At 43.1% G+C, this 19,429-nt stretch overlaps 1 protein-coding gene across 2 annotated transcripts in view; it reads left to right on the top strand.

Moving 5' to 3' along the window:
* Positions 1 to 824: 824 nt before the first annotated feature.
* Positions 825 to 19,429, top strand: part of PDE7A (phosphodiesterase 7A) — a 67,257-nt gene continuing 48,652 nt past the window's right edge. For both annotated transcript variants that reach the window (XM_084849419.1, XM_084849418.1), the window contains exons 1-2: positions 825 to 1,581; positions 14,979 to 15,039. In XM_084849419.1, the coding sequence (XP_084705545.1) occupies positions 1,444 to 1,581; positions 14,979 to 15,039 (199 nt within the window). In that variant the 5' untranslated portion in view covers positions 825 to 1,443. The remainder of the gene's footprint in view (positions 1,582 to 14,978; positions 15,040 to 19,429) is intronic.

The following is a 19,429-nucleotide window of genomic DNA, read 5'->3' on the forward strand; positions in this document are numbered from 1 at the left end:
CCTCAAATTCTGAAGGAATACTATTGGCCTTGAGAAAGGACTATGCAGCACAATGCTGTGTGTTTAATCAGAAGGATGGTTATTAGTCATGGGCTATGTATTATTTCTCCAGGCAGCATGCTTCTGTATACCAGTTGCTGGAAAACATGAGTGGAGGATGCCACTGCATTCATGTCCTACTTGTGGGTTTCCTGCAAGCAACTGGCTGGCTAATGTGTGAACAGAATGCTGGACTGTATGGGCCTTTGGTCTGATTCAGCATGGCTCTTCTTATGTTAAGGAAATCCCACTGTGCCCAACGGGCTTGCTCTCAAATAAACAGCACAATTACTTGGGGTGTAAGCCCCATCGAACTTAGTGGGACTTACTTTTGAGTAAACATGCATAGGACCGCACAGTGAACGGAGAGCAAAGTAACTTGAACGCAGAATATTTCAAACAGTTTTAGACATTCTCCATCCTGTTTGGGCCGGAGAAATAAGAAATCCATAGAACTTTCCTCCCACCTAGAAGCTGCCGGAGAAAGATGGGAGATGACACCGGCGAGATGTGCGTGCGCGTGTGTGGGCGGTTGCTGAAAGAAAAGGAAGGGCCCAGGACCGGGCACGTCGCGCACTGAGAGAACGAGACGGCTCGCGACGCGCCTGCAAAGGACCCCCGGCGCCCGCCGGCTTTCTCGGTCTTGCGTCCCACGGCAAGGTGTGCGCGGAGGGGAAAGTGACGTCACGACGCACGGCTCCGTCGGCGTTCCCGCCGCGCATAGCCACGCCCAGCCCCCGTCCTGGCTCGGTGCCGCCTCCTTGGACCCGCGCGCTGCGCTAATTGCAGGCGCGGGCGCGCAGGAGGCGGCCCCCTACGCGCGCACCGCTCCCTCCCCCCGCCTCCTCCTTTATCTTCCGCCGCCGCCTCCACCCCCGCAGCGCCGGCCCCGCCGCCGCCAACAGCCACTACCTGGCCCCGCCCCTTGCGCGCGGGGCCGCGCCTCGTGCCGGACAATAGCGGCGCTGCCGCAGCCGAGCTGTGTCTCACCCAAACCAGCCCGACGCCGCCGTAGCAGCCACCTGGGCCCGCGCAGCGACGCCGATGAGCGGCGGCACGCGGCCGTCCCGGCTGCGGAGCTGACCGGGGCGCTCGGCACTCGAGCCGGGACCTGCCGCCGCCGCCTCTGCTTCCTCCTCAGCCTCGATACTCGTTTCCCTCTCTCAGCCCTCGCTGGGGCTGCGTCGGCGGCGCAGAGACCGAACCGAAGCCGGCCGAGGAGGCCCCCTTCTCTTCGCGCCGGTGTTCCGCGGCCCGTTGCCGGTCCTCAGCCGTTCCCAGCGCGCGGGGCAGGTGAGAGCGGCGGCGGGCCGGGCCTCGCCTCGCCTCGCCCTTGGAGCCTGGCCTGGCTTTTGTGGGCGCCGCAGAAGACGACGGGGTGGCGGCGGGGCTGCCTCCGTTTCGATGGAAGTATGTTACCAGCTGCCGGTGCTGCCGCTGGACAGGCCGGTCCCGCAGCACGTCCTCAGCCGCAGAGGGGCCATCAGCTTCAGCTCCAGTTCCGCGCTCTTCGGCTGCCCCAACCCCAGGCAGCTCTCCCAGGTGAGGCGGCCCCTAACAGACTCCGCTCGCTCAGCCGCACACCTCCGGTACAGAAATTGCGGTACGGGGAGTGGAGTAGAAGAGATTGTGAAATTGTCGCAAAATAGACCAGATCAAAACAAACACAAAATGCGGAATAGCTTCTTTTTGCCCTCTCTCGGTCTCCTTTAGCCTCCTATCGCAGTTTTGTCACCTGTAACGCTTGATGGCAATGCGTTAGAATACAACGGATGCCATTGAGGTGCTTTTTTTTGTATTTTAGGTACTTCTGCTTTCCTTGACATATTTCTCCAAGGAAAACCAGGACAGGCTGTAATTTTATGGCTGTCAAAATGTTCTTCTAGAGTCCTGTTGAGATTCTGGAAAGAGGGTGGGGGGCCTCTCTGCTTATTACCAACCAGTACACCTGCATCTTTATTTTGCTAGATAGCTCCAGTGACACCTTCTTAAGTCTTCAGTATTTTCTCCCCTAATGTCAATAGTAGTTATGAGAGTTACACAGGGCATGATCCCACCAAAGTGAAGCACTTTTAAGATTTCAATGAGATAATTAAGTACATGCAAAATGTTGGCATGATTGCAGTCATTTCTTTTAAATGTTTTGTGAAAGATAGTTTTCCTCCTCTAGAACCAGCTAGATTTCTGCATATTTTTGTTCATCTTCTTTCAGTTATCACAACTTTTAAAGAACAGTGTCACAGATTTGCAATAGGTTTTGAAATACGCTTTATCCTGTCTAGCCAATTTGCATTAAAGGATTCCAGTATGAATGATAACAGTAATAAATTTAACCATAATAAATGTAGGTAGGCGGTGGAATGTGAGAAAATAGATTCTGTTGCCATTTTTGGCGGTCTTCTCTTCAAATGTTTTGAGGATTGGGTTGCCCATCTGTTGTTGCCCTGATGCAGTCTGCTGAGATTTTCCTGCAAATGGTAACAAATCTCTGACTTTTAAAGCATCTGCCCAGAATACGAGTTGGTGCATTTGCTTTATTCCCTGAATATTGAGGACTCCTGAGGTGGCGGGAATTCTTCCTGGTTTTGCACATATTTGTGCACATATGGGTAATTCTCTGTGGAAGTGAAGAAGGAATTAACCAAGGTTTTGCTTCTACTTCTGGTGTTTAATAATAGGATGTCAGAACTTGTTATCGAATATATTGGTTATTCATTTTGAAGGAGAATATAGACAAGATCTTAGAATTGTTGTCCAATTGTTTTAAGAGCTATAACAATTCAAAAGGGATCTTGCTTGTATTTACTTTGTTGCATATTTTAAATTCCCCTCTTAAGACAGCTAGATATTGAGAAGAAACTCAGGCTTTATTCAGAGATGACTCCTCTTACTGGGCAGTGAATTACAGTTACAAGGAAACATCCAAAAGCCCTGATATCTTTTGTCTTTTTTAAAAGAGACCTGGCTTTAAGATGGGAGAATTGAGTGGTGAAATAGTGTGGGGAGGAGGTGCTTAACCCTTTCCACACCTGCCTTAAAAAAAAAAAAATCCCCCATCAGCTTTTTCCCTCAGTGGGAAACAAAAGTAGGTAGATGTGCATTTTAACCCTGCTGTGGGTAATATCCTGTTTTGCATTGGAGAGGGATAGTATGTGGGGAAAAGGATTCTTTTATTCTCTGTCTCTACTTCTCTGTTCAAAATCTCCCCTTCCACCAGAGCTGCTCTTTCTTTAATGATAGCTGGCTCTGTTGCACATATTTGCCCATAGTATGTAGGTAGTCCCTTAAACATGCTGCAATATACGCCTTGGTCTAACTCTAGTCTAAAATTATATGCTGCTTTTTGACCTTAAAGAGGCTCCCCAAAGAGACTTGTATTATTCTGTGTTTTTATGCAATAAAAGCCAAGAAGAGAATAAAACACAACAGCATAATTGGCAAGGAGAAAGAGAAATTTCTTACACCTGCAGTTCCTGACCCAACAAACTGAGACTTTTTTGTTACCATTGATGGTGACAGCTGTATATTATAGAAACGCCTTGTGATAGCACAGAGCAAGGCAAGCTGGATTCTAGGTGTTGCTATTCCTTTTGCAAAATTACAAAAAGTCAAGCAAGTCTCTCTTCCATGGAATTTATAATTGGCAGTTATTCTTCTACTGCATCTGTCCTCCGCAGGTAGTTTGAGACTCTCAATCATGGTAAAGAATCTTTAACATTAACCTTAAAGAAGCTTTAATAATACGTTACCTTTAGAGAGCAATCCTATGGTCCCTAGACAGCATCTGGGTGGCCATAGGATAGTTCAAATTCCCAGATCCAGGAGTCTAAGCTCCCCCTCCCCCTCGCAACTGGCTGCCTCTCCAAGCTTGCAGAAGTGACCTCAGAAAGGAGGGAAAGGGGACGGTTTTGTGGGAGGGGCCTGGGGAAGTGGGGATACAAGCTGGCCCAGCCCTCCCCAGCCTCCTAACCCCCCCTCCAGCCCTAGCTATACAGGCAAAAATGCCTGTATAGCAAAATGCAGAGTGGGAGGAGTGGGTGGGGGGGCGAAGATCACCTCTGCTGCTCCTCCTGCTCTGCATAGGATGCCTGTCAGCTGCCAAATCCTGAGGCTGATGGCAATCCTGATTCATTAAGAAACCCTATTATACTTCTACAAAATGATTTTTTTAAACAAGTAATTTGAGGGACATAAGCATCTTCAATGCTTTCAGTATATTTCAAAGTGCTGTAGGTTTAGGGAATGTAATTGTCACAAGTGCCTCTGGTTTTCAGCATAAGAGTTTGTGGGGTTTGTCAATCTCATCCCCAGAAGCATTCTCCATAAGCAGCTATTTTTCAGAACTTGGATTGGAGGTTGTCTTACATTCAGAATCCTTTCTGTTTGGCTAGAGTTATGCCAGTCAGAACAGAGGAGTGTACCATCTGACTCCAATGAGCCTTCTACATCTCATTTTATTACTGTCAACACATCAACATCAATTCTAGCATCCAGTTCTACAATTTTAAGAATGAAGGTTAACAAAAAATGTGCAGCAAACAAAAGGGTTCATAAACAGTCCCAGTATTACTATAATTATACATACACGGGTCCCAGTTGGTATAGGCCAAGGTCCAATCTTTAAAGTGGACTTTTAAATATGTTAGTGCATTAAGTTTTCTACAAGAGTAGTTTCAACCCTTGGAGGTCTTGAGTATGAGATGTTCTTATGACAGATCAGCACCATCATGCAGCACTTAGTTTATTTTGGCGGTATTAGTTAAAATGTCTGCAGTTGAGGCTTTAGTAGATAAACTTTCTAACCAAATACACAACAAGAATTAGTTTGTGCAGTATTAAATTTTCATACCAAAGAGCTGTATTTGATCAGTTCAAGGAAAAGCCTACCAAAAGTTGGTGGCATCTTATTATGCAGAAATAAGGAGGCAGTAAGTATGTTGAAGATAGTAGTGAAATAGTTTTGAAATATGTTAGATATTCTGATACTTAATGGTGGGGAACCTTTGAGTAGTTCTAAAATTACTTCAAGGTCAAGCAGTAGAGGAAATAAGTAGACCTGGGACCTGCCGGTGCTGATTTTGATCTGCTTTCAACGTCTGCATTAGCAAAACATTGATTAGATCAACTAGCTGTTTAAAATAATATGCAAGCTTCCAAATAACTTGTTCTTAATCAAGGTGTGGATATTTTGAGAGAAAGTCAATATTGAATGTGGAAGGTGATGGTTACTTGGTTGGGTCAGCTGCTCTTGATTAGAACAAAGTCAGCAGGCTGTACAAAATAATATAGACCAAATATATATAAGTAGTATTTTCTGATCTTTAGGAGTACCCCACAGGCTTGTGTACTCTTGCTCATCTTTTTGCCCATGAAAGTTCCACCCTCCCTTCTCAGCATTGAGTAGTAATACATCTGCACTGATTAATCTTAAACCAAAGCTAATTATGGTTAGCATTAGTGTCTGTGCAGGCATTACCTATACTATGGTCAATGCTGGAAGGGAGGGTGACATTTGTGTGGGAGAGGGGCAAATGGAGGGGAAAGGAATAGGAGACCACAGTCATGGTCTCTTAACTGTGGTTGAAGGCCAGAAAATGCATGTCTGAAATGGGCCATGATAAGTTAACTAGAGAAATGGCTTTGTTCTCTGGCTGGTCTCAGCTGTAGCCCCTCCACTTGTCACTGCCCCAGCCAGCATGACCAATTGTCATGAATGCTGAGAGTTGTAGTCCAAAACGTCTGGAGGGTACAGGTTGGGGGAAGGCTGATGTAACCTATGTATTCCTCAAGACTTTCAGAACAACTCCCCAAATAACTTGCTCCGTACAAGGTGTTCCCATCAGATAACATAAGCCTCTACATTTTAGGTAGAATCTTTGGATAATAAAATCGGACTCTGATATTGAGTTACTAGTGAACTGAACTAAAATTAATTAGATTGTCCACTCTCCTTGTTCCTGTTTGGTTTGCACAAGCACAGAATAATTGTATACAGTCTTATAATTCTGTTGGTGAGTTTCCAAAATTTATTTATTTAAATTATTTCTTGGCCGCCTTTCAGGGCAGAAGCCCTTCCAAGGTGGCTTACAGCGATAAAATACATAAAAACAGTTAAAATATTAAAAGTGATAAAAACAATAAAAACAGCAATAAAATCCAACAATAAAACCAGCAATGATGTTAACAGCAGTAACAGCAACAATAGCAGTCATATCATGAGAAGGCCAAGGTAAAATAATATGTTTTCAAGGCCTTCTTAAAAGTCTGCAATGATGGAGCATGGCGGACCCCTGATGGCAGCTCGTTCCAAAGGTGTGGGGCCATTCCAGAGAAGGCCTTCTCATGTGTAATCACTTACATGGCTGTTCTCACAGGTGGGAAAATGAAAAGGGTCTCTCTTTCTGATCTTAAAGTGCAGGCAGGCTGATATGGGTGAAGGCGGTCCTTCAAATAACCTGGTCCCAAGCCGTTTAAGGCTTTGAAGGTCAAAACCAGTGCTTTGAATTGGGCTTGGAAATGCACTAGTAACCAGTGCAGCTGGCACAGTATAGGCGTTATGTGATCGAATTGCCTTGCCCCCACCAATACTTGGGTGGCCACATTCTGCACAAGCTGAAGTTTCTGAACCATCTTCAAAGGTAGCCCCACATATAACATATTACAGTAGTCCAGCCTCAACGTGAATAGTGTGTGGATAATTGTGGCAAGGTCTGCCCTCACCAGGTAGGGCTGCAGTTGGCGTACCAGGCTAAGCTGGTAAAAAGCACTCCTGGACACCACAGCCACCTGGGCTTCCCCAGTTAGCTTAGACTCCAGGAGGACTCCCAGACTGCACTCTTGGTCTTTCAGGGGGAGTGTAACCCCATCTGAAACCAGTTGTAAACCTCCATCTGAAGTAGTTGGTTTCCTAACCCACAGTACCTCCATCTTGTCTGGATTAAGGTTCAGCTTGTTCACCCTCATACCTCCCAAAACAGCCTCCAGACACTGGTTTAAGAGTTCCACAGCCTCCCTGGGATGTGCAGATGGAAACAAGAGGTAGAGCTGAGTATCATCCGCAAAATTATAAACTATGATATCACTGCCGATAAGCTTGGCCTAATTTCAACAAATTAGGGACATGCTACTCTGCTTTCTGTACATAGCTACTGCTAGTACAGATAGGTGTCCTGCAGGCTATAGAAGAATTGTAGAAGTGAAATTCATGGTAGTGTGTTTGCAGTGTTAAATATACACTTTAAAAATATTACTGAGGGTTGCTTGTTGCAGGGAGAATTTGACTTCTTATAAATAGCTCACTTTGTGTACTGGGCACATTATAGTTTTTATAAACAACGAATACAAAGTATTAATTTGTAATACGTCCTTACATGATCTCTAAATGGTTATGGGTGCATGCTTTCTAATGCTGCTTTGCTCTGGAAAAATATTTCAATCTCCAGCTAGCATGAACGTTTATTCCTTGAATGACTAGGGACCTAGGTTTTTTCTAGACATGTTGCAATTCTGTTGTTTCCCAAATTGGATTGCATCTTATACAAACTATTCTTTCCCTGATAGCTTTAAAATAAATATTTTAGTCTTCTATATTTCCAGCAGTAGGTGATTGGATTAGCAGGACTCCTAAACAAATTGTTGGTTGATCAGGTTGATTATAACAGTGGGGAGGCAAATGAGGATTGGGGCAGTTATTTCTCCAGTGACAATTGCCTCCATCCCAGCAAAGAGAAAACAATCTTTATCTCTAGATATGGAGCAGGAGTAGGACTTCCAGCAACTAGTAGGAAGACCATATGTCTTTTTTGTTGATTCCAAGCAGTCACATGCTAAATTGATTTTACATTCTCTATTTTGAGTTCCTACAAGCTTCTCATCGAGATCCTCTTTGAGGCCCTCAGTAGGACCAGCTACACCCTTTTGCCATTAACGATCCAGTATCACCTATCTCAAGAGTCCTTGGTGCATAGCTTTAGTCCCCCCAACAGATGAACAAAAAGACTAGGATAATGGGTGATCCAGAGCCTGCTGGTGGTTCTTAAATGCATGCCTTTATATTGCAGCTGGGCTGGTTATTTATAACATATGGCCTGCACATTCAGATGCGAACCCTGTATGTTGTGAAAGTCATTTTCATTTTTAGGCGATAGGCATTTTTCTTGAGGTAGTGACATAATGCATACTATCTTCATTAGAACACTAGACTTCTGGGAAATATTAAAACAGTTAATGTGTTATTTGGCTCACTAGAGACTTGTTTCTTAATGAACCCACTCCTTAATGGGATTGGAGTCTATGTTTGGCAGGAACTTTTTCCTTCATTCCCAAATGATTTGAACTATGAATTTTTAAAGTAGGGTTTTCATTTGGCTTTTAGAGGCTTCTCTTGCATTTGTTCAAAAAGCAACTTAGCGGATAATTCCTGTTAATGCATAAAAACAGCATGTGGCTTAGAAAATTATATGACATTAGAATAGAATTAAAATGTGATATTCTAACCTAAAATTCTTTAATGGAAATAGAAAAATATTACACTAAAAATAACAGCTTAGATCCGAAGATCCTGTTGCACAAGGGTCACACTGTGTGTGCGCATTGCTGATTTCCCTACCACCATTACCTGGTGGGACCTAGTTTGAGGTGGGGGTGGGGCAAAGATAGGAAAAGCTATCGATTTCCCCTGTGTAAGTGCCTTTCACTTGAACAGTAGGGATTTGAATTCAAGCCATTGTAGTTTAAAAAAATCTTAATATGAAAATGTAGAACCTGCACTAGAGAAATTGAGAACAAACCATGGGTTAAAACTCTGGATTGTTTTTTCCTTAACAACCCAGAGTTCTGGGTTTGGATATCATGGCAAACAGACCAGGAACGGGACATTCTTGGTTTGAAATGGAAGTGGGCGAGCAGTCGGGAATTACCATGCTCACTTGCTCCTGCATGCTCACAAACAACCCATGGTTTGTTATCCATAGATTGTTTATTAATGCAAACTGGGTCTGTATGTGTGAAACGTCTTACTTAGTTTACACTCACTGATTTCGGTAAACAAGTTAACCACACGCTTCAATCTCCTCCATTTTAATAAATGGGACATACAAATGTTCAACATGGTTTTTGCTAATAAATATTATAATTTAATATGAATATCTAATGGTGCATATCCATCTTATGCTTTTATATTGAGATATTTTATGTAGACACTGCTACCCTGCCTTCTGGCCATAGAGGCCCCTAGGGTAGCTCTAAGTAAGTGTTTAAGTCCAGGGCAGTGGGGGAGGCAAACATGCATCAGTCCAATCAAAACAGTTTTTCCTATGGTTTTGTCTTCCATGCAGTTGACAAGTGTAAACCTCATTAATATTTCAAGAAGGATCTGTAGTATTTCCTGAGAGAGGGTTCATTTTATACATCTGTGCGCCTTTAGCCCCTTCCAGTTTGGTAAATAAGTTTCTAGAACTGGGGTAGGCAACCTAGGGTTGTATCCAGTGTTAGTTCTACTTACGGTAGACTCATTGAAATGAAGGGCCTAAAGTTAGACTAATATGGATGTAACCCATTATGCCCTCCAGATCTTATGGAATACAACCCCCATTATCTCTGACCATTGGCCATGTTGACTGGGTCTTATGGGAGATTCAGTCGAAAACATTTTAAGGGCACCAGGCTGTCTACCCCTGTTCTAGAAAATCCACAGTGTTCTTTGGATGGATGGGTTGCTCACATGAATTCCTGCCTGTCTTTAAAACATGGGCCTAATGGTTTCTGTGCGTTTTCCTAGAGAATGGCAGTCACATAATCTACTTGGTCATATGCTAATGTATTTGCATTGTTCTTATAGTGAAGGAGCCATTTATTATTTATATAGTCCCATCAGTGTGCATGGTGCTTTACAGAGTACAAGAGGACAGGTCCCTCCCCTGAGGAACTTGCAGCCTAAAATTCAACATAGGGAAGGGGAAGTGAAGTAGAGGTAGTCATAAATGAGGAAGCAATGTGTGGCTTTTTAAGTTAAATATGCTTAAGCTTAGTCACAGGATTGTCAGGATTGCACAGGATTCAGACAAAAGAGAAGTTTCATCTGGTTTGGGGTGCCACAAGGTGATCTAATCTGCATTTTATCTGTAATACCAGAGGCATGGTTTCCAGACACAGGAAGAATGTTCCTGAAGCAGAATGTGAGCAAAACTGACTGTCTCTCTCAAATGTTGATTTATTATTATTGCACCCTTGCTTGCTAAAGCTTAAACCACCATACTGAAGCTAAAAATCTGACTAGCAAGTATGTTTAGCTATAGTATGTCTTAAGTTTTGGACTAATCTGAGTATTCTGTGACATGTGCTTACTAGACAAACAACTATGGTAACAGAAAACTGCTTTCTATCAAGGTGACCATTGATCCATCTAGCTCAGTATAGTCTACAGTGACAGCAGTTCTTTTTCAGGCAGGAGTATTTCCTAGGCCTACCTGGAGATTCCAGGGATTGAACTATATATAACCTTTTGCTTGCAAAGCATGTGCTCTTCCACTGAACTACAGACGTTTATTCCAAGAAGATGTTCAGTTTACCCTGTGCCTTGGCTGGATCACTTGTCAAACTATTAGTAGAAAGTGTTATATTCTTTAAAGCGGGGGGGGGGGCAGGTGGGTGGTGTTCTGGAAATGGGCAGAGCTGATGCCCAGTGAACTTGGCAAATCCTACCGATCTTCCATTTGGAGTGTTAGGTCCTATGATACCAGTTCCATGGGTGGTGACAGAGAACTGTGGGATTGGAAGTAGCAATAATTCTGGAGAAACTAAAACCCATTCTAATTTGGAGGTCTGTTGGGTTAATATTCTGACCTATAAAGTTTTTTGAACTTCTTTAGTAAGCTGTTGCTTTATTTGGACCAGTGGCTCTTAATCCACCAAGTACACAACGTTATCGAGTGCTCCTCAAGAGACAAGGAAGGACATAAGAACAGTACTCCAGACAAGGATATTATGGTGTCCCATCTGTTTTTTTTTTCTGGAAGCTCATAACATACCCATTGTTGTTGAAAATGGATGGAGAAATATTCTGTTCATTTTTTTTTTTCACCAAGTGAAATTTGTATTTTTATTTGATTCCTCTTTGTGATATTTTTAAATGTCCTAGGGAAGAAATTTTAGGCTCCGAGACATTATGCTCAGGGTGGCATGAGCAGTATACAAACATTCTCCTTCTGCAAACTCCATTTCAAGAGAGGACTGAGGGTTGCCTAAAATGCCATTTCCCCCCCCAAAGTCCTGAATGCTCACCTCCAGATTTATAGATTGCCCCCCTATAGGGTTGTATAACCGTGGTTAGGAATTGCTGATTTAGACAGCCATTATATATAAAAGTTGCTGAATGTCCCTCATCTATATTTGTGTTCCTCCCTCCCCCCGGCTTGAATTGCTTTGCTGGTGGATATGGGAAGGATAGAAAGGGAAGATAAGAGATTGTATTTGAGGAATGTGTAATCTCTTGCTTGAAGGCAAACATCCCAAATGCCCCTTTTGCCTAGGAACTGCAAAGGGAACAAGGGACCTGTTTTCTGCTCCTTGAAAGCCACCTATTTATATGACTTTGTGACATTGGCCATTATAGTAACCTCTCCTTAATCTTGGACCTGTTTGCTTGGAACAAAGCAGGTTTGGGAACAAAGGATCGAGAATTAATTTGGGCATACAGAAGTGAGCAAAAAACAGCACAGCTATTGTCTATAGAAACACAGCAAAGCTGACAGTTCAAGATTGGGGAAAGCTAGGTTGCAGATCTTGGAAATATTGCTGGGCATCCTGCTAATATAAGCCAAAGAAACAGACTGTGGCTAAATGTGGCAGGTAAGGAGGAGGCAGCTGAAAAGATGTAGCGGTGGCAGCAGACAGATGCACTGGTTGTAAGGTAGGGATGGGGAACATCTGGCCTGTGGGTCTAATTCAGTCCACGGAGGTTCCCTATCCAGACCTCAGGGTCACTTTAAATCCCTCCAGGGCTTGACCTCCAAGCCCTGCCCCCTGGAGAAATCCTCATTGTTATCTCTGATCTGTGATTGCAGGTAATGGGGGATTCCACTGCGCACTGCTCCCACACCCATTTGGGAAGGCATGTGTTGTACAAGGGAATTCCCCATTATCCAATCATAGATTGGTAGATAATAGTGGGGATGCAGGTGCATGGGTACTTGAAGGTGTCCTGATGAAGACAGCAAGATGCATGTGAAGAAGGTGTCTGACTGGCCAGCACTGGGAAGAATGGCTCCTCCCGGTACTGGCCAAGTCCTTCACATGCCACTGGTTATCTCCATTGGGAAGACAAGCAGTGTGTGAAGGACATGATCAACTTAGCTGGCACTGGGAGGAGTGCCCTTTCTCAGTGCTGAACTCTGTGTCTTTCTCAGCACTGAGAAAAGCAACATTGGGGGGCGGGGGGGATGATGTCATGCCCGCTGATGTCATCTGGCCCCTGGAAGGCCCAGTGGGGGCAATTCAGCACCTGACTTAATGTAGCTCACAACTCCTGTTGTAAAGGATCAAGAGAGGGAGGAAGCAAGCAGGAGCCGAGTGAAAGAAGTGGTGCAAAACCAGTTGAAATGGGAAGGTGAGGCTGCAATACACTCTCCCCTCAGCTGAACAGCCAGCATCATGGACACACTCCTGCCATTTGGTTGATCTCTCACTAGTACTTCAGAATAAACTCAAGGGCAGCGTGTCTCCTCCAAAGGTGCTTTTAAAGTGTAGAAACTGCCAATTTGCCTGAAATAGAGGGTTTTAAGAAGTGCTAGGTTACCACTATATTTTGAAAATGCTTGTTCATGGCCACTTTTCTGTAGCCTTGATAATTTTGTACTCAATTCTTCATTAAGGTTGCCTTTTTGTCAGCATTGTTCATTTTTTTCCAATAACGCCCAGCTTTTCCTCTCCCTTTTCCTTACAGCAAATATTCCTAATTAACTACTCATTTCTTATTTGATAATAGATATCAGTATCTACGGGTACAGTAAACGTGTTTAAAGTATGGTGGCATACTGCAGTGATAGATGCTTTGGTTACTGGAAATGGTTGTAGTTCTCTGCTAATTAAGAACCTTTTAAGACAATACTTTGGAATGTTTGACCTCTGTAGACATGAGACTATCCTGTTCTGTGCCTGGTGGATTTCAACACTGCTGGCTATAGAAGGGGTTAGTGTCCTGTGCACATTTGGAGGTCAGTCTACCATAGTCAGCAGTGGGATCTCTCAATATATATAACACTCTGGTTTACAGAGTTAACTCTTTAAATATTGTTAAGGAAATCATTAATTAAAATGTATAGTCAACCTTTAGTCCTGTTTTGCCTCCATTTTTTATATACACTCACTGGAAAACATGATTAAAAGCAGATATACTTGTTTTTATATGTGTAAAATGGTTACCTAGAAAACATGAGAGAGAATGATTATTGATAAATAGCTACTTCTGTGTAGTTGAAATGCAAATTAATGTCTAGCACTCATTGCATAGATATTATGAATAAGTGTAGTGGGATTACATTCCTAGTGTTTATAGCTCACTGTGGAACTGTAGACATAGCTCTCTCCACCCATTAACCATAGTTAAGGTATTATTATTATTTGTTTATATACCACTTACAAAATAATCCTCAAAGCAGCTTGCAAGGGTTCAGTTGCAAGATCATGTGCACTCAACATGATTGCATACAACGTTCCGCTTTCCTCCCCCTCTATCCTTAACTTTGCTTAAGGGCTACATCAATACTGACAGTAACCCTAGCATACTAACTAGGTTTGAAGCTGGTGGGGAATGAATTAAACATGTTAACATTAAACATGTTTACTATCACTTTTTATTTAAAGAATGTATAATCCACCATTCTTTATAAAGGAACTCAAAGGAGCTAACAGAGTAAAATGGAACAGCAGTTATGCAAATGTACCCCAGAAAGGTTGAAGACAACAAATTAGAAGAACAACATAATGAAAGAGTCAGAAAATAACAATAACCATCACAAAGAAGAAAAAAAACAGCAGAAAATATCCCACAGCAACTTAAGCTTATTCTAAATGCCTTCTGGAAGATTTAGGTTTTTATTCAGTACCTGAATGGAATCATTGGGACTAAGCAGGCCTCCCTGGAGGGGCTGTTCCATAAAGTCTGTGCCACCACCCAAAAGGCTCTGCATCTGGCAGACTCCCACCAAACCGTTTGCTGAGGTCTTGAATTGGCTTCATGAGAGTGTGTATATAGGGGAAGGCAGTTCTTCAAATACTCAGATCTCAAGCTGTTTAGGATTTTATAGGTAAGAGCCAGCATCTTGAGTTGACCCTGGAGATAAATAGGCAAGCAGTGCAGATCAAATAACACTATAGTAATATGCTTCAAGTGTCTATCATGGATGACTGTGGCTAGGTCTGCCTACCTTGGCATACCAGTTCCAGGTGGTAAAGAGCACTCCTAGTCACACCTGCTACCTTAGCTTCTAGAAGCAGATCACAGAGTATCCAGACTGCAAACCTGATTCTTCAAGGGGAGTGTATCTCTGTCTAAAACAGGCTGAGTCCCCAGTCACATTAATGCAAGTACTGATACAGCCTTTAACCATGGTTTAGTCTGGGAGGAGGGGAGGAAGTGTGCCATCCAGTGGCCCACTTCTTTAAACATGCTTAAGGGATGAGCTGTGTTATGTCTCTTCCAGCCCTAAGTTTCTTATCAAACTTTGAATGATCTGAGAGATAACACAAGTGAAAAGGTTTTCAGTGTTTTAGCAAAACTTTTGACAATATATCTCCTTGTAGATATGTACCAATATAAAGAAAAGGTCGAGATGTTTTAGAGAACGCATTCTTTATTGGAACAAGTGTCTTTTTGGTAAAATGAGAAATTAAGGCTCATTTTAAAAGCAAGAATAAAATGTTCTGTATTTTTTTATTTCCAGAGACGTGGGGCAATTTCCTATGACAGTTCTGATCAAACTGCATTGTACATTCGCATGCTAGGTAAGTGTAGTACTTGTTGAAATGCCCAGACCTATATGTGTGGCACTTAAAATATTTTAACACATTTCCCATTTTTATTCCTCCCTCTTCCAGTACTTTCAATTACTTGTTTTGCTGATTGTTGGTTTGGCTCTAATTATTCCGCTTTTGTTTAGCACAAATTTCATATAGAGTCAAGCACTGAGCAAATACATAAGGAGATAGATGGTGGTCACAAAATAGGAGATTACAGGCTCCTCAGTAATGGATATCTAAATGGGAAGACATGGAGGGGGGCAGGGGAGGAGCCAGATGTTAGAGAAAATGTATACATTCATACTAACACTGTACATAAAATGAGAAAAATGAATAAAGGCTGAAATACCTGAGGTGTTAGTGACCTTTGCTTGCTATGAAGGTTAGCGTTTGTAGCTGTATTTCTTATTTCAAATGCACAATGATTACAGAAGATACTTGGTACATGTGAGATTAAGATTTTGTTTTGTTTAAAGCTGTGTTTGAGTGACTCATATGAGCAAATATTTGTATAGGAAAGTTTTAGCTTAAGTTGTAAACTAAATATTATCATGTGCTAGCAATCATGAAATAGCGTGACTGCAATGGATAGAAAAAGATGAGTAGGAGTGGCTTCAGTGGAAATAATATTGCTTTCCATAAACATTCACCAAATGTAAGAGAGGAATCCAGCCTCATATGTAATCAATGTTCTGTGTCCACAAAATGATAACAACCTTTGCATAGGTTATTGGCTCCTATATGTTTGGTAGAGACGTGTTGATAGATTTTTGCCTTTGAGGCTATTGACCCTGAAGTAAAATCCGTGGTTGTATAGCTGAACTGTTGACAGTCTTCCAACAGTAATAGGTGTTGGATGGTGAATCTGTACAGTTCTCATTTGCCACTTGTGCATCTTACTCCAGTCTCTGAGTATCTCCAGCTTAAGGGAGAACTGCAGTCCTGTTGTGTATATAGCAAATTGGAAGTAGTTGCTGCTTTAAAAACGGCAAGGAATGAAGGAATTCTTAGCTATGCATGTGTCATTGTTTTCCTTTCTGCTGTTTACACAATTATCCTTGTATTAATATTTGTGTTGGTTTGTCTCTGTCCTTTTGTTTATCTTTGTCAAACAGATTCACATCCAACTTTACGCCCTTGCTTTGGAAAGTTAGCTCCTTTTCACTGGACTCCAAATAGGCAAGCTTCAGCAGGGGCTGCACTGCAGTCACTGGGCTTCTTGCTCATTCTCCTTTAAGGGGAATGTCAGAGTGTTGGCTTAGTTCCATCTGTTGGTATCTTGGCATTTAACAGAGGCAGAAAAAACAACAAACTTTTGCATTTTGTTTATTAAAGGATTTATAAGGTATTTTTCAGGGCCCAGCCCTCCCAAAACAACATACATTACAGGAATAGTAAGATACAAGACAATAATATGTAGGCAATACTAGAGGAAGAACACTAATAAAGAAAGTTGTTCTTTAGCATATTAACTATTTGCAAGTTAGTCAAAACCAACCTCAAAAGTTTCATAAGGCTTGTTTAGATGACTGAATAGTAGAGGAGAGATGGAACTCCACTGGGTGTTCAAAGCTGAGAATCCATCACAGAGAAGGCCTTGTCTGGTATGCTCAGTAATTTAACATCTCCTAACAGGTGGTCACAGAAGCAGGGCTTCCGAAGCAGATCTTGGCAGGAACTTACAGGTGAATATAAGCTGGTCCCAAACTATTTAGGGGTTTGAATGTTATTTAAAAACAGTGTTTTGAATTGGGCTTGGAAGTGTATAGGCAGCCAATGCAGCTGGCAAAAAATTGGTGTAATGTGTTTGGGTTTTCTGTCCCTACCAGCTGCATTTTGCACTAGATGAAGCTTCAGAACCATTTCAAGAGGCAGTTGCACATGAAGTGCATTACAGTACTTCAGTTTGGAGGTGACTAGCACATGAATAACTGAGGTTAGGTCTGGCTTCTAGAGAGGGCTACACCTGGCAAACCAGCCTGCGCTAATAAAAAGCACACCTTACCATTGCTGCCAGCTAAGTTTCTCCAGGTAGCATCACCAGGCTGTGCACCTGATACTTTTGGGGGAGTGAAACTTCATCCAAGATCGGTTCTAGACTATTATCCATCTTTACTGACTTCCTAACCCACAGAGCCTCCATCTTGCCTGGGTTAAGTTTCAGGTTGTTCTTCATCTATTCCAATACTGGATCCAGAGGCCTCTTCCACTGCCTCTCTTGCACTTTGAGGTGGTAAAGCTGTATGTCATCTGCATCCTGGCGGCACTATGGTCCAAATCTCTGGATGACTTCTCCCAGGGGCTTCATATGACCATTTAAAAGCATGGGTGATAGCAGGCAATTGCCAGTGGTATCAAATGCTGTTGAGAGGTCTAGCAGAACCAGGAGGGTTGTATTCCTAACATCCAACTCCTGGCTCAAGTAATCTATCATGGTGATCAAGGCAGTTTCCAAACTGAAGCTGTGTATGAATCCAGACTGGAGAGGATCTAAATAATCATTTTCCTCCAAAACTTTTTTGAACTACAAAGCCATCACCTTGCCTAGAAAAGGAAGGTTAGACACTGGATGGTGGTTGTCTAGGTGCAAAGGGTCTAGGCTAGGTTTCCTTAGTAAATACCACACTACTGCTTCCTTTAGGGCAGCAGGGACCTCTCTTTGAGGGCATTCACTACCTCTGATGTCAAAGTCTTCAGACTTGCTCTGGAAGCTTTTAATAGCCATGATGGGCAACTGTCAAGAGAGCTGGTGGTAGGTCTCGGGTTTCCAAGCAGCTTGTCCACATCCCTGAGTTGAACAAGCTGACTAGTAGCCGTAACAATTGATTAGACCATGTTCTGGTCTCCCCTTTCTCTGACTCTAATTATGGCATCCAGTTCAGTGTGAATACAAGCAGCTTTACCGACAAAATGCACTGCAAATTGGTCCCGATGAGCTTTTGAGGGCTCAAACACTTGGTCCACCACCCAAAACTATTCAGCTGGCTGGCATTGTGCAAATGCAATGGTGACAGAAGTAGAATATTTTCACCACCATCATCAACATAGAATATGTCTGGAGATGTGTCCTTAAGAACTTAAGAAGAGCCATGCTTGATCAGACCAGGGGTCCATCTAGTTCAGCATTCTGTTTACACAATGGCTGACCAGTTGTTAACAGGAAACCCACAAGCAGGACATGGAGTGGAACAGCACCCCCCTGCCCATGTTCTCAGGCAACTGGTTGGGTCCTTACCTGTGTTCAGTCATGCTCACAGTGAGACTTTCACCTTCTGTACTCTAGTTGTTGACCCAGGCACTTCATTGACCACAAATCGTCAGTTGAATTGACTCTGTTTCAGCTAAGGATATCTCCTTATTCCAGGACCCCAGGAGGACTGCTGGCTAAAGCTGCAGGAAATTCCCTCAGTGATGTTGGAAAACCTTCTTGATCAATAAGCCTCTGGGGGTAGGCCACTGAAGTTGCCTATAACCCCTGCAGTGATTATAGGCAGCTCAAGAATGTAACCTGATCAGATGTTGATCATATCCATGATAAAGGAACCATTTCTGGCTCCCCTACCCACAGAGCCTCATCCTGTAGTCCTGAACAAAATACCAGGACCAAGATATGACCTGCCACATGTGTTGGGCCCAGTATTATTAGTGATAAGCCAATGGTCAGCATGGCAGTTCTGAAATCCTGAGCTGTTGAAATCCAAAACCACATCTGCTAGATCAGGGAGGGAGCAGCAGGATGGGCGATACAGCAACAGAATCCTGAACCTATCTTGGGAGCCCAACACCAGGTATGGGTACTCAAAACCAGTAGACTGCAGGACACAGGGTGCCTGACCAGATGGATGGAATCCATGTAGACCAAAGTACTCCTCAGTGCTCCTCAAGTTGTGTCTGGTGTTGCATGTGACAGCCAGGAGAGCACATCTGGGAGAGATTGAAACAACACCTCTCATCCAGCCAGGTTTTTTTTAATGCAAGCAGTGTAGTGTGTTTATCATGGATGAAGCCATAGATAATAAACACTTTCATGTTAACTGATCTGTACTTGGCAGCAACACTTTCAGACCTGTGGGGACTGCAAGACAGCCACCAAAATTCCCAAAGTTGAAGGATAGAGTAGAAGGGGAGAGCGTCCATAGCTGTGACCCTTCATGGCCTGGGGCCATAATATCTGAAGGACCACCTGTTCCCATATGTTCCTGCTCATGCCCTAAGATAATAATTGGAGGCCCTGCTAAAGAGGTAAGATTTCTGGAAATTTTGAAGCCATGGGGGGGCGGGGGGAGGGAACATCCCCTCCCCCGGAAAAATGGACATTTAAAGAAAAATGGAAAATATGCATTATTTAGTGCTTTTTCCAGATCTAAAATCTGGA

This window comes from Heloderma suspectum, chromosome 4, assembly GCF_057233095.1.
Source record: "Heloderma suspectum isolate Gila_16-S chromosome 4, 16-S_ref, whole genome shotgun sequence".
Lineage (NCBI taxonomy): Eukaryota > Metazoa > Chordata > Lepidosauria > Squamata > Helodermatidae > Heloderma > Heloderma suspectum.